This window comes from Pongo pygmaeus, chromosome 19 (assembly GCF_028885625.2).
Source record: "Pongo pygmaeus isolate AG05252 chromosome 19, NHGRI_mPonPyg2-v2.0_pri, whole genome shotgun sequence".
Classification (NCBI taxonomy): Eukaryota; Metazoa; Chordata; class Mammalia; order Primates; family Hominidae; genus Pongo; species Pongo pygmaeus.
The window spans coordinates 95,505,575-95,518,975 of record NC_072392.2 but is presented as its reverse complement, the minus strand read 5'-3'; the positions used below and the strand labels follow the sequence as shown (position 1 = coordinate 95,518,975).

The following is a 13,401-nucleotide window of genomic DNA, read 5'->3' as shown; positions in this document are numbered from 1 at the left end:
ACTGCCTTACTGTCCCCAAGGCAGACCGTTCCCTTGCTCCCTCCAGGGGACACCCATAGCCCCCAGGGGCCACCTGGCTGCAGAAGGCCCCTGCACGGGGATGATTCTCAAGATTCTGATTTATTCATACTCTCTCCATATTTTCCCAGGCCCTATTCTAAGATGTCAGAGATTTTGTGCAGGGCACAGGGCAGAGGCTGATGTGAGACATGGGTACCTCCTGTCTCTTGAGGAGAGCTGTGCTCGCCAGCTGCACATGGTGGATGAGGGAGGGGTGTGTCTTAGTCCATTGTCATGCTGCTATAAAGAAATTCCCTGAGACTGGGTAATTAATAATGGAAAAAGGTCTTTTGTTTTTATTTTTGTTTTATTTATTTATTTTTTTGAGATGGAGTTTCCCTCTTGTTGCCCAGGCTAGAATGCAATGGCATGATCTTGGCTCACCGCAACCTCCGTATTCTGGGTTCCACTGATTCTCCTGCCTCAGCCTCCTGAGTAGCTGGAATTACAGGCACCCACCACCACGCTCAGCTAATTTTTTGTATTTTTAGTAGAGATGGGGTTTTGCTACGTTGTCCAGGCTGGTCTCGAACTCCTGACCTCAAGCGATCCACCTGCCTGGGCCAAAGTGCTGGGATTACAGGCATGAGCCACTGCGCCCGGCCAGGAAAGAGGTTGAATTGACTCACAGTTCTGCATGGCTGGGAAGGCCTCAGGAAACTTACAATCATGGGGGAAGGCGAAGGGGAAGCAAATACCTCATTCACAAGGCGGCAGGAGAGAGAAGAGTGAGCGAAGGAACTTGCCAAACACTTATAAAACCGCCAGATGTCATGAGAACTCACTCACTCACTGTCCTGAGAACAGCATGGAGGAAACCAACCACCCCATAATCAAATCACCTCCCTCCCTCGACACGTGGGGATTACAGGTCCCTCCCTTGACACGTGGGGATACAAATCGAGATGAGATTTGGGTGGGAACAGAGCTGAACCATATCAGGGTGCCTTGACAAAGAGAGAAACCGGAGATCCCAAGCCGAGGAGAAGTTGGAGGTTGGTCCTGAGGGCAGTGGGGCTGGCCTGGTGCATCTCTGAGGGGAATAGCCGTATGGCGCCCGTGGGAGGAGGCCCAGGATCGGGTCCTAGTCTCTCCAGTGTGGACACAAAGCCACGAGGCAGAAAGTACCATGAGATTGTGACCATGTTTGTTTCGGCAGACCTGGCCAGGATGGACAGTGATCAGGGCCCACTCTGAAAGGCCTGGGACCTTTGCACAACCACGGTGGTGGTGACAGCTGTTGGGGGGAGTTGGGAGCAGGAACCCTAAATGACAGATGGTTTCCTGTCCACTTAGCAGGCTGAGGGTCCGCCTGGAAGATGCCAAGGCGATGGGCTTGTTGCCGTCCTGAGTTTGCAGGCCGAGGCTCACGCTGCTCTGCCAACACTCACATACAGTATCCGCGTAAGCCAAAGAAACCCCCCGAACTCGGGACAGGCAGCTCCCTGCTGTGGGCCACACACTGGCTCGGAAAGGACCAGTGACTCAGGGGCTTTCATTATTTCAGATCAAAGGCTCAGTGTGGTCAGTGAAGGAGAAAGCCCCTGTGCGGGCACCTGCAGAGGCGCCCACCCTGCCCAGGGGCCTCTGGGGACGCAGCGACTCACTGACCAGTGAGCGCAGATGGGCGACTGCACCTCTCTGCTTCAGCTCTTCATGGCCAGATGGGAGGACAATCCCCACCTTGCAAGGTGGCATCAAGGACTGAGAAAGAACCAGCACCAGGCCTGGCCCCATGAGCGCTGCTGGGTCTGGATCCAGGCGCCGTCCACCTTCCACCTGGCAGCACTAATGCTTCCTCCCCGGCTGCACTGGCCCTTATCTGGGGGTCAGGAACTCACGTGCTGAATAAAGAGCAACTCTTTTCCAGACATGAACGTTGGGTGTGGCAGGGACAGGCACTGGGGCTGAAGTAGCTTTTCCAAGGAGACGGTTTGGAGTGGTGCCTTCCAGAAAGGAGCATGGTAAGGTCGAGGAAAGGAAGCTGGAGAGGGTGAGGAAGGGCTGTTTCAGGAAATGAAACTGAGGGGAAGTGGCTCAGGATGTGGAAGTGGAGAAGGTTATGGGGATGGAGGAGGTGATGGGAATGGAGGAGGTGATGGGAATGGAGGAGGTGATGAAGATGGAGGAGGTGATGGGGATGGAGGAGGTGGGGAGATGATGGGGATGGAGGAGGTGATAGAATGGAAGAGGTAATGGGGATGAAGGAGGTGATGCGGATGAAGGAGGTGGGGAGGTAATGGGAATGGAGGTGGTGATGAGGATGGAGGAGGTGATGGGGATGGAGGAGGTGATGGGGATGGAGGAGGTGATGGGGATGGAGGAGATGATGGGGATGGAGGAGGTGATGGGGATGGAGGAGGTGATGGGGATGGAGGAGGTGATGGGGATGGAGGAGGTGATGGGGATGGAGGAGGTGATGGGGTTGGAGGAGGTGATGGGGATGGATTCCACTCTGGCCTTCCCTCATACCCTATGGGCCTCCTTCATCACTTTCGTTAACAACTTAGGCAGTTCCCAAAGCTGTTCATCTAGCTTCAGCAAATGAACCATCTCATCTTGGCCAATCCAGGCTTGCTGTCCCATATTAAAATAACCAAACCAGTCTAAGTCAAAACTTCCATCTCACATCTGATGGCAAGCTGCAAGGGCAGCAGTAGGGATCAGCTCTTCTACCTCCTTGCTCCCCTCTACCCTCATACATGCCTCCTCTCTCCCAACCCCTGCAAAGGACATCCTCCAGGGTACCCCTCCCCCAGGCAGCCCCACCCACCCCAGCTGCTGGTCCTCATGGTTCAATGCCGTCCAGGCAGCGAGCCCTTCCTGAGCCTCCCACCTGACCTACCGTCCTGGTGTTGCATGGCAACTTCGAGCATCCTTCCCTGGGAAACGCTGGAAATGTGGAGGGTGACCTGCCCAGGCGGCTCCAGCCACCCTTCAGAAGGCTCCAGGGGCAGGACTGCTGCCTCTCTGCACCAAGCCCCAGCCGAGGTGGCCAAGCCCTCCCAAGAAAGCTCCCCACTTTTGCCTGGGGCCAGGACTTGAATTCAGAAAACCACCAGCTGAGGCTCCTTTGCCAGGGGTGCTCGGGGAGCCCCCTCTCCTGGCTTGAGACCCTTCACGTCCCATCTCTATTCCTCAAAACTTGCCTCCAGCAAGCCCCTCTGATTTGAGCTCTCCTTTGCAAGTGGCTTTGGCTCTGGGCTTTATGCTGCAGATTCACTGACACCTCATCGCAGTTCCTCTAGCACCCATTTCACAGACGAGGAAACGGAAGCCCAGAGAGCTTAAGTCCCCTGCTTGAGGTCTCACAGCTTCTCAGTAGGGGAGCCCAAACTCAGTTCCTGGCAGCAGCATGCTTCCCGGTCTGTACCCGTAACCCCACTGCAGCTCTCTGCTGGGACCTTATGCCACCTTTTGAGATGTCCAACTTAGACACGTCAGGCACGCTGTCTGCACTGAGTAGACACGTCGGGCACCCTGTCTGCACTGAGTAGGCACATGGGCATTCTCTGCTTTCCAGCTTCATCCAAAATCCCAGGCATCCGGGAAAGTCCCTAGTCAAAGGGAGCCCAGTGATTCCTGGCGTGGGAGGGTGAGGGAATAGGGGAGTGGTTCTTCTCCACCCTGCCTCTGCCCTGAAAAGACTTATTCACTGGCAACGTCCCCTAGAAAGAGGCCTCTGAGCTCCTAACCACAGGGTGCAGGACCCAGTAGCCCATGTCTGTGCCTCGTGCCGGGTGGCACGCTGACCCGGCTGTAACCAGCCAGTGGTGACTCAGGCCTGGGAAATGACAGGCTTCCGTGGAGACAGAGGGCGCCAGGGTCGGGGAGGCAGCCCACGAGGAGCTTAAACCCCCACTGGGGGAGGGAGAGCAGGACAGAGCTGGATGGCAACATGAGATGCCGGGGGTGGGAGTGAGGCCTCTGCCCACAGGTGACCCGGGTCACACCTTCCAGGAGCCACAGACAGGCCCTAGCAGGAGGAGCTGGGGGACACACACAGGCCACAGCAGGAGAGGTGGAGTGGTTGCAGGACAGGCCTGGAGGGCAGGTGAGGGGCTGAGCCTCCGCAGGGGGCAAGAAGATTGGCCTCACAGCGCTCGGTCAGGAGGCCCGGTCTGCTGCCCCATGCTGTGTGCCTACGAGGCCCCACAGGCCTCAGCTTCCTATTCTGTGACAAGGAGCAGCCCTCACCTGGCCAGGTGCCAACTGAGAGGGAGCCTGGCCCTGTGCAGGGCCACCTTCCTGTGTGCTGAATCGTCACCTGGAGGCAGGACTGGAAAATGTTCTCACTGTATTGCATTCCTGGGCCCGAGGAGCTCTTTTACAGGGCTGAGCCGTGGATGAAGTGCTTATGAATTGGCACAAAGAGGGGGCCGGGTCTGATTCATCTGTGTGCCCCATCCACACCCCATACAGGATCAGGCACAGAAAGACACTTCCCATGGTTACAGGAGGAAATAGAGTAGGATGAGGGAAGAACTGGCCTCTGAGGTCCCTCTTTATTCCCACTCTATCCCCCAAAAGTTGCCTTCCTGGACCTCCCTGCCCCCGTGTCCCCCACATAGGTGTTTACACGCTGATCAGTGGCGGAGATTCCAGGCAACAAGGAGCTGGGAGGCTGAACAGGTTCTGGAAGCCAGTGGCCGATCCCCCTGGAACAGAGGCCTGTGGCCGAGCTGCGAGCTGTTAGTTCTCCAGCTTATGGCTCCCAAGAAGGGCCTTGCCCTCCTGCCAGGGGCAGGATAACAATCTACCCAAATACCCATGGACCCCTCTGGAGGCTTGTAAAGCACCCACGCTGTTTGCTGCGAACTTACCAGGCTCGGCCACAGGGGCAGGGAGAATGTCTGGCTGGAGCGCAGGGAAGGAAGGTTGGGTCTTCGGAGTCCACAAGGGTGAGGGGCCACCTCCTAGGTCTCGCCCTTCAGCTTTTCTGTTTCCCACTCCAGGGCCACACGTCCGTCGTTCTGAACCCCCAATCACATTGGTAACCATCATCATGGGTTCCCAGTGGCCCCATTGTGGGGTCTTTTCCTCCTGGGGTCTCTGCTGGAGCTTCTCCCTCTCCTCGCTTCCGGCCATCCCCTTCGCTGGGGAGCAGTTGGCTGCTTTTCCGCAGCCAGTGCCTTTCATGGGTCCAGTTGATCCTACGAGATGCACCATGGAGGGGCAAATGCAGCCTGGGCTCCTCCAGGATCCAGGGTGCCCACTGCTGCATGGAGATGCTACCAAGCGTTCAAGTTGTATGGGTTGTGGAAGAAGCTGGTGAGCCCTGGAGTCGGGCCTGGAACTCAGAACCCAGCGTGAGTCAATCCCTCCGCTTTTCACCGGGAAAAATCCTCCTGGCTCGAGGTCCTGCATTCATCACTTTCTTCAAACAAACAATCAAACACTCAGAGACTTGCGGTCTGGGTAAGATGGCCTAAACCCGACCCTCCCTGTTCCTGTCTGCTAAGCCCTGGAAAGAATGCAAGAGGCAACCCTAAGAGGGCCCTGAGGTGGAAGGAGCCGGAGAGCTGGTTAAGGACCCCAAGGCTGGGTCAGGAATATTTAGCAACAGGGCATTACGACACCCCTCACCCCCACCCAATACAGGACCCACCCAGGCATGCATTTCCCAACTCCCAACCTAGCAGGAGAAGGCAGCCCAAGTAGGTTCCTTTTTCTCCTAGATTAAAGGCAAGTCGCCCCAACACACTGGGCAAGGCTGGGCCCGATTGCTCACAGCTGTAATCCCAGTGCTTCAAGACAGGAGGATCTCTTGAGACCAGGGGTTTGATACCAGCCTGGGTAACCCAGCAGACCCTGTCTCTACAAAGAAAACTTAAAAATTAGCTGGGCATAGTGGCACCTGCGTACAGTCCCAGCTACTCAGGAGGCTGAGGTGGGAGGATCGCTTGAGCCCAGGAGGTCAAGACTGCAGTGAGTTATGATCGCACCACTGCACTCCAGCGTGGGCAACAGAGTAAGACCTGTAAAAACAAACAAAAACAAAAAACAAAAAAAAAGCCAGGCACGGTGGCTCACACCTGTGATCCCAGCACTTTGGGAGGCTGAGGCGGGTGGATCACCTGAAGTCAGGAGTTTGAGACCAGCCTGGCCAACATGGTGAAACCCCGCCTCTACTAAAAATACAAAAAATTAGCCAGGCATGGTGGTGGGTGCCTGTGATCCCAGCTACTCAGGAGGCTGAGGCAGGAGAACCGCTTGAACCTGGGAGGTGGAGGTTGCAATGAGCCAAGGTTGTACCATTGCACTCCAGCCTGGGTGACAGGAGTTAAACTAAAAAAAAAAAAAAGTCAACAACAAAAAACCCACCAAGCAAGCCAGGCAGAACCACCAAAGGGGTTGGCCCAGCAACCTCCTGCTAATTATTGGCCAGGGTTAACCCTTTCCTCCTCACTGGACCTGAAATTCCGCTTCCCCACCCAAAATCACTGCACAGCAGAGAGAGGGGGAGACGTTGATGGCAGGGAGAAAGCTCACCACAAGCAGAAGGTCTGTCTGTCCCTGTGAACGGGAGACTCCCTTCTCCCACCTGGAGGCAATGAACGTCCAGCCTGGGAAAGCTCCTTCTGCCTCCTCAAGCAGCACCACGCAAGCCGAGCTGACCTCTATAGCACGGCAGAGGCTCTGCAAATCAGATTTTCATTGGAACCATAGCCCCCAAAAGTAGCCCAAGACCTGGGTGCTAAACCTAAGCAGGGCCGCTGCTACCAAAATAAAAAATGTAAACAGGACCTGAAGTCTCCTCACGTAATAGCCACAATGTCCAGGATACGGTGAAATTCACTCATCCCACCAAGAACTACGAAAATCACAATGTGAGTGGGAAGACTGTCAACTGAACCCAGAGATGAATCAGATGTTGGAGTTACGTGACCAGGATTTTACTCTCTTTTTTTTTTTGGAGACAGAATCTCACTCTGTCACATAAGCTGTAGTGCAGTGGTACGATCTCAGCCCACTGCAACCTCTGCTTCCTGAGTTCAAGCAATTCTCCTGCCTCAGCCTCCTGAGTAGCTGGGATTACAGGCATGTGCCATCATACCCGGCTAATTTTTGTATTTTTAATAAAGACAAGCTTTCACTATGTTGGCCAGGCTGGCCTCGAACTGCTGACCTCAAGTGATCCACCCTCCTCAGCCTCCCAAAGTGCTGGGATTACAGGCATGAGCCACTGCGCCCAGCCATGTGACCAGGATTTTAAAGCAATAATAAAAAAATAGATAAAAAATAAAAAAAACATAAAAATAAAAAATTCAACAAGCAATTACAAATTATCTTGAAACAAATGAAAATATAGAAATTCTCAGCAAAGAAATAGTAGGTATTTAGAAAGAACCGAATGGAAATTACAGAACTAAAAAATGTCATTGCAGAAATTAAAAAACTCCCTGATGGGCTTAGTTGTAGAGTGGAAATGACAGAGGACAGAATCAGTGAATTTGGGGACAGATCAATCCAAAGTACCCAGTCTGAACCACAGGGAGAAAACAGATGGATAAGAAATAAACAGAACCTCCAAGTCCAATGGGACCATAACAAACAAATCTGACACTCACATCATAGGGGCTAAGGAGGAGAAGAGAGTGAGGCTGAAGGAGTATTTGAAGAAATAATGGCTGAAAACTTTCCAAATTTGGTAAAAGACATAAGCTTACAGTTTCAGGAAACTGAACTTCAAACAGAATAAGCCAAATAAATCTACACCGAGATATCATCATTAAACTTCTGAAAACTAAAGACAAAAAAAGCTCTTGAGAACAGCCAGAGAAACAATACATTACCTATAAGGGACACCAGTTCAAATTATCTCATCTGAAACTACGGAGGCCAGAAGTGATGTGATGATTGAAGCAAACGAGGGAAAGAAAGGCCGGGCGCCGTAGCTCACGCCTGCTATCCCAGCACTCTGGGAGGCTGAGGCAGGTGGATGACTTGAGGTCAGGAGTTTGAGACCAGCCTAGCCAACATGGTGAAACCCCGGCTCTACTAAAATTACAAAAAATAGCCGGGTGTGGTGGCACATGCCTGTAGTCCCAACTACTTGGGAGTCTGAAGCACGAGAATTGCTTGAGCCTGGGGATTGTGGGCCAAGCCTGATGACTGGGGGTGGGGTTGAGCGGTGATAGCACCACTGCACTTCAGCCTGGGTGAGAGAGTGAGACTCTGTTTAAAAAAAAAAATCTTGTAGAAAGACTACAGGAAAATCTCTAAACACTTGGAAATTAAACAATACACCTCTAAATATCCATGTCAATGAGGAAGTCTCAAAGAAAATTAAGAAATCTACAAAACTGAATGAGAATTAAAGGACAGCATACCAAAATATGTGGGATGCAACTGAGGCAATGCTGAGAAAGAAATTTTATTTTTATTTTATATTATTTTTTTGAGACAGGGTCTTGCTCTGTTGCCCAGGCTGGAGTGTAGTGGTGTAATCACAGCCCACTGCAGCCTCGACTCCCCAGGCTCAAGCAGTCCTCCCACCTCAGCCTCCTGATGAACTGGGACTACAGGAACATATCCCCCACACCTAGCTTGCTTTTTGTCTTTTTTTGCTAGAAACAGGGTTTCGAGGTTGCTCAGGCTAGTCTCGAACTCCTGGCCTCAAGTGATCTTCCCGCTTCAGCCTCCTAAAGTACTGGGATTACCAGTGTGAACCACTGTGCCCAGCTGAGAGGGATATTTATAGCACTAAATACTTACATTAAAAATAAAGATATTTCTAGTTTCAGCTATTTAAGAGGCTGAGGCAGTAGGATCGCTTGAGACCAGTCATTTGAGGTTGCCGTGTGCTGTGCTGGCACCTGTAAGTAGCCACTGTACTCCAGCCGGAGCAATGTGGTGAGACCCTGACTCTAAAAATAATAAATAAATAAATATAAATTAAAAGAGAGAAGTCTTGGCTGGGCGTGGTGGCTCACGCCTGTAATCCCAGCACTTTGGGAGGCCAAGGTGGGTGGATCACGTGAGGTCAGGAGTTTGAAACCAGCCTGACCAATATGGTGAAACACTGTCTCTACTAAAAATACAAAAATTAGCTGGGTGTGGTGGCAGGCGCCTGTAATCCCAGCTACTTCGGAGGCTGAGGCAGGAGAATCGCTTGAACCCGGGAGGCAGAGGTTGCAGTGAGCCGAGATCCGTGCCATTGCACTCCAGCCTGGGGGATAAGAGCGAAAATCTGTCTCAAAAAAAAAAAAAAAGAGAGAGAGAGAGAGACAGAAGTCTCAAATTAACCATTTATTGAGGTGGGTTCTGTGCTTGGTGCTGAGATGATAATTGTGAAGGCCCAGTCTCTTCCAAAGGGGCTTACAGCTCGAATGGGCACAGAAACAAGGAAAGGAGGGATTCACACACAGTGTGGTCAGGGGTGTAATTCACACACAGTGTGGTCAGGGGTGTAATTCACACACAGTGTGGTCAGGGGCGTTGGTCGAGGGTAGCCTAGGGCTAAGGTGTTGGCTTAGCCAGGTCAATACAAGCAGATGGCATCAAATCCAGGCTTGGGGAGCAAAGAAGTCTTCTCAGAGGAGAAGCTGCACCCTGATAGGTGAGGTGGGCCCCCCAAAATGGGGCTCAGAAAGCTGGGACACTCAAAGGCGCGGAGGGGAAGAGGACACGGCCCATCAGGGCACTCTCAGTGTGGCCAGACAGAGCAGACAAGGCGGGGGAGACCCTGGGAGGCAGAGCCAGGCCCAGAACGAGGGGCCCCTTCCCAGACTCTGAAGGAGTTTGGGCTTGATCCTAAGACAATTCAGAGCCAATGAAGAGTCTCAAGATGACAAGGTCTCATCTGTGTTTTGGGAAGACCCTTCCAGCTGTTGAAGGAGGGCCGCTCCTAGATGCAGGGGGGCCAGGAGGGAGGGACCCCGTGGGCCATTTGGGAGAGGTGGACACTGGACAGGGCAGGGGCGGCAGGCGGAGAAGAGGGGTCCACAGCTCCTGGGGGAAGATCAGCAGGATTTGAAGATGAGATCTGGACAAGAGGGCCCGGGGACATCCAAGCTGAGACTGGGCCAGTGGGTAAATAAGGGGTCATTCACTGAGTAGGGGACATGAAGGAACAGATGGAGATGCTTTGTGTTGCCTTTGGTGGGGACAGAGCAAAAATACAATGATGGCACTTCCATCTGGGAGATGGCGCATCAGGGGCCAGGAGGCACGTCTTAGCCGGGACATGGAGGGGACCTAATTGACATGTGGCTGTGGCTGCAGTTGGGGATTTGGGAGAAACGCCACTGAGATGATTCAGAGAAGGGCCGGAGACCAGGTCCTGGACGTGGGGATGTCCACCTTTAAGGGGAAAACAGAAAAAGAAGGGTTGGGGAGAAGTCAAAGAGCCGGGAAGAAATCCAGGCGAGAACTGCACTCGTAACCAAGGGACAGAAGGTTTAGAGAGTGACATGCCAGGGAGAGCTGCAGCTCGCTGGGTCGGCAGAAGGGGCAGATGGTGAGTAGGGGGAGGTCGTGGAGGACGGATGAGGTGGAGGGGCAGGGAGTTCACGAGCGAGAGGAGGTGGACCTGGGAGAGGAGACAACTCCTTGGTTTTAGAGCAAAGGGCCTTGAGAACATATTTATGCCAGGAGACAGAATGTCTAGGCTTGAAGGGGGAGGTGAGGGCTGACAACACAAGGCTTCCAGCAGAGCATGGACAGCTCGGCCTGGAATAGAGGGTGGGACACAGTTTCCACAGAGGTGGAGAAGGGGACACAGTCCCTCATCTGTGATTAGATGCCAGTGGAATCCGGGCACAGGGGAAAGAGGGCAGCACCTGCCCTCTGGAGGCTTCCAGTCTAGTGGAGGCTGATGGGTGGGAGGCAGGTGCAGAAAGACGGGGATCAGGCCTGGGAAGCAGTGCAGGAGCCAGGAACACCCAGCCTTCTTCCTGTCCCTGGGGTGCCCAGCACCAGGGAGCATGAGTGGTGACCAGAGGTGCAGGTGGGTCCCCCCTGGTTAGTGGGAGAGTGGGGGAGGGCAGATGGAGTGGAGAGTCTTGAGTGACAAGCCAGCACCCCTGGCACCCATCTCTGAGCATGGCAGACATGGTCCTGCCTCCACGGTGCTCCAGGTCCAGCTCAGCATCTTCTTTGGAGGGACAACCCCAGAGGGGCCCCCAGCCACATCCTGTAAAATATGGGCTTCTGATAACCCTCTGACCTGGCTCCTCCTCCATAGCTCTCAGCCCCCTTGGAAATCAATTTTAAAATGTGCAATTAAAGGTTTGGTTCACTACAAAGGGCAGGTGAACAAGACAAACACAAATGATCCTTGGGAGCCCGCGACAAGGGGGAGAAAGCAGACAAGTGAACAGATTGTGATGATCCAGCCCACGGAGGGCCGGTAGGCCCGCATACAGCAGGAGCGCCCACCCTCACATGGAGGGGGAGAGAGGGCTTCCTGGAGGAGGCGACATCTAATGCCACCCAAAGGGTAAGTAGCAGCTCATGAGTTAGGCAGGTGAAAAAATCTTCAGGCAGAGAGAACCACAGGTGACGGAAGCCAACATACCTGGGTTCCAATTCCAGGCCCCCACCACCCCGTCCCCCGGCGGTGGGACTTCTCTGTGCCTGTTTCCCCCTCTTTAAGAGGGAGCCAGAACAGCACCAACTCCATAGGTCTGAGAGGACCACACACTTGGAAGACAGCCCTGCGCCTAGTGTGGAAGCCACTCTGAGAGCGCCCGTCACCATCGCCTGGAGGAGGAGGGAGGTCGCTGTCGCCAAGAGCCCGAGGACCAGAGCCGGCGGTCAGACCCTTCTCCACGCCCTCCAGGCTCTCGGCCTTGGTCCTCAGAGGGCAACGGCAGCGGGCCCTTCCTTCCAGAACTGCTAAAACGTCGCCCTGCGGAAAGGGCCCCTCGCAGACCAAGACGCCGGGGAAGCGGTGGAGGCGCCGGAAACCCGGTCGGGGGTCTCGGGCGCAGCCCCAGGACCTGCGGAACCCGGCCCGGTGCGCAGACGCGCACACTCCAGCAGGTGGCGCTGCCGCCCCTGGAACGAGTCGGGAAGGGAAGGACCGGAGAGCAGGGCGCCTCCCTCCGCCCCGCCGGCCCAGGCGCCCGATGCAGCCCCTGCGAGCCGCCTCCTCCGGAGTTCTCATTGCCTCCCCCTGCCCCCACTCCCGGCCGCTCCGATGCCTGTGGCAACCGGGATCCTGCGCCCGCCTTACCTGGGTGCGGGGGTGCAGGGTGACCTTTCATGCCGGGCCAACCCCAGTACCCCCTTCTCAGCACACCTGGGTCCCCGAGCGGGCCAGGTGGTTCCGTGGGGGCGGCCGCCACCGGCACACCTGGGCTGGATGCCCGCACACCTGGGTCCGGCCGCACTGCAGGTGGACGCTCCTGTCGGGCTCGGGTACAAGTCCTGGCCGTGACACCTGGACCCCTCCTCAGCCCTGCGGCTCCTCACTTCCCCCCTGTAATAAGATCCCTGCAGGGCTGGTTAGAGGAGCCACTCTAACGCACCTGGAAGGTAACCGGCCGTTCACAGGAATAGGACACCTGTCCCCTTCGTGCTAAAGGACGTTGGGGACAAGCGGGCCCCATCCAAAACGTGGGGAGAGTGATCATTGTCATCCCAGGGAAGAGGTAAGAGGGAGCACAGGACTCGGTAGGGGCAGCTGTCACGGGGATGAGATGGAGAAGAGTCATGGGACCACCTATAGCCCTGTGTCCCCAGAGCCACATGCCACAAACACACACACACACACATATACATATATGCATAGGGACACACATTCGCATGCTCATATGCACACATTCATACACACATAAACACATGCACAGACATACATGCACACACGCTCATATGCACACATTCATATACACATATAAACACATGCACAGACATACATGCACACATACAAACATGCTCAATGCACACATTCATATGCACATATACACACATGCACACATACATACACATATACACATGCTCATATGCACACATTCATATGCACATAAACATTCAGACACACATACACATGCTTATATGCACACATTCATATACATGTATATAGACATGCACATACATGCTTATGCACACATACACATATGTACACATACACACGTGGACACGTACACACTTGCATACAGACATACACATACATATATGCACACATATACACGTATATAAACACGCACACACACATACACATACGCATGCTCATATGCACACATTCACACATACACGTACACATACATGCCCATACACGTGTGCGCACAATATGTGTGTACACAGATATATACATATATATGCACACATGCTCATACATACACATATTGACATACATACATATTCTATTAACATATGCACGCGCACACACACACA

General features: G+C 53.8%; 1 protein-coding gene across 2 annotated transcripts; it reads right to left on the bottom strand.

Annotated features, from left to right (window-relative positions):
- Window positions 1-365: 365 nt before the first annotated feature.
- On the bottom strand, window positions 366-5,587 carry LOC134738672 (uncharacterized). 2 transcript variants are annotated; one of them, XM_063655858.1, is made up of 4 exons: window positions 4,884-5,587; window positions 4,258-4,327; window positions 1,902-2,044; window positions 366-499 (listed from the first exon to the last, which is right to left on the bottom strand). In XM_063655858.1, exons 1-4 carry the CDS (start codon window positions 5,425-5,427, stop codon window positions 441-443), a joined length of 816 nt encoding a protein of 271 aa, XP_063511928.1. In that variant the 5' UTR covers window positions 5,428-5,587; the 3' UTR covers window positions 366-440. The 2 variants fall into 2 exon arrangements, with proteins under 2 accessions (XP_063511928.1, XP_063511929.1); XM_063655859.1 differs by lacking the exon at window positions 4,258-4,327 and having other exon boundaries at window positions 366-1,372; window positions 1,902-2,006.
- Window positions 5,588-13,401: the final 7,814 nt, after the last annotated feature.

Coding starts and splice junctions, on each gene's coding strand:
- LOC134738672 (XM_063655858.1), bottom strand. CDS start 5,427: ATGCAGGACCTCGAGCCAGGAGGATTTTTCCCGGTGAAAAGCGGAGGG. Junction 4,328..4,883: donor TGCCCCTGTGGCCGAGCCTG/GTAAGTTCGCAG, acceptor TCCTGCCTCCAG/GTGACGATTCAGCACACAGG. Junction 500..1,901: donor AGTTGCTCTTTATTCAGCAC/GTGAGTTCCTGA, acceptor CTGTAATTCCAG/CTACTCAGGAGGCTGAGGCA.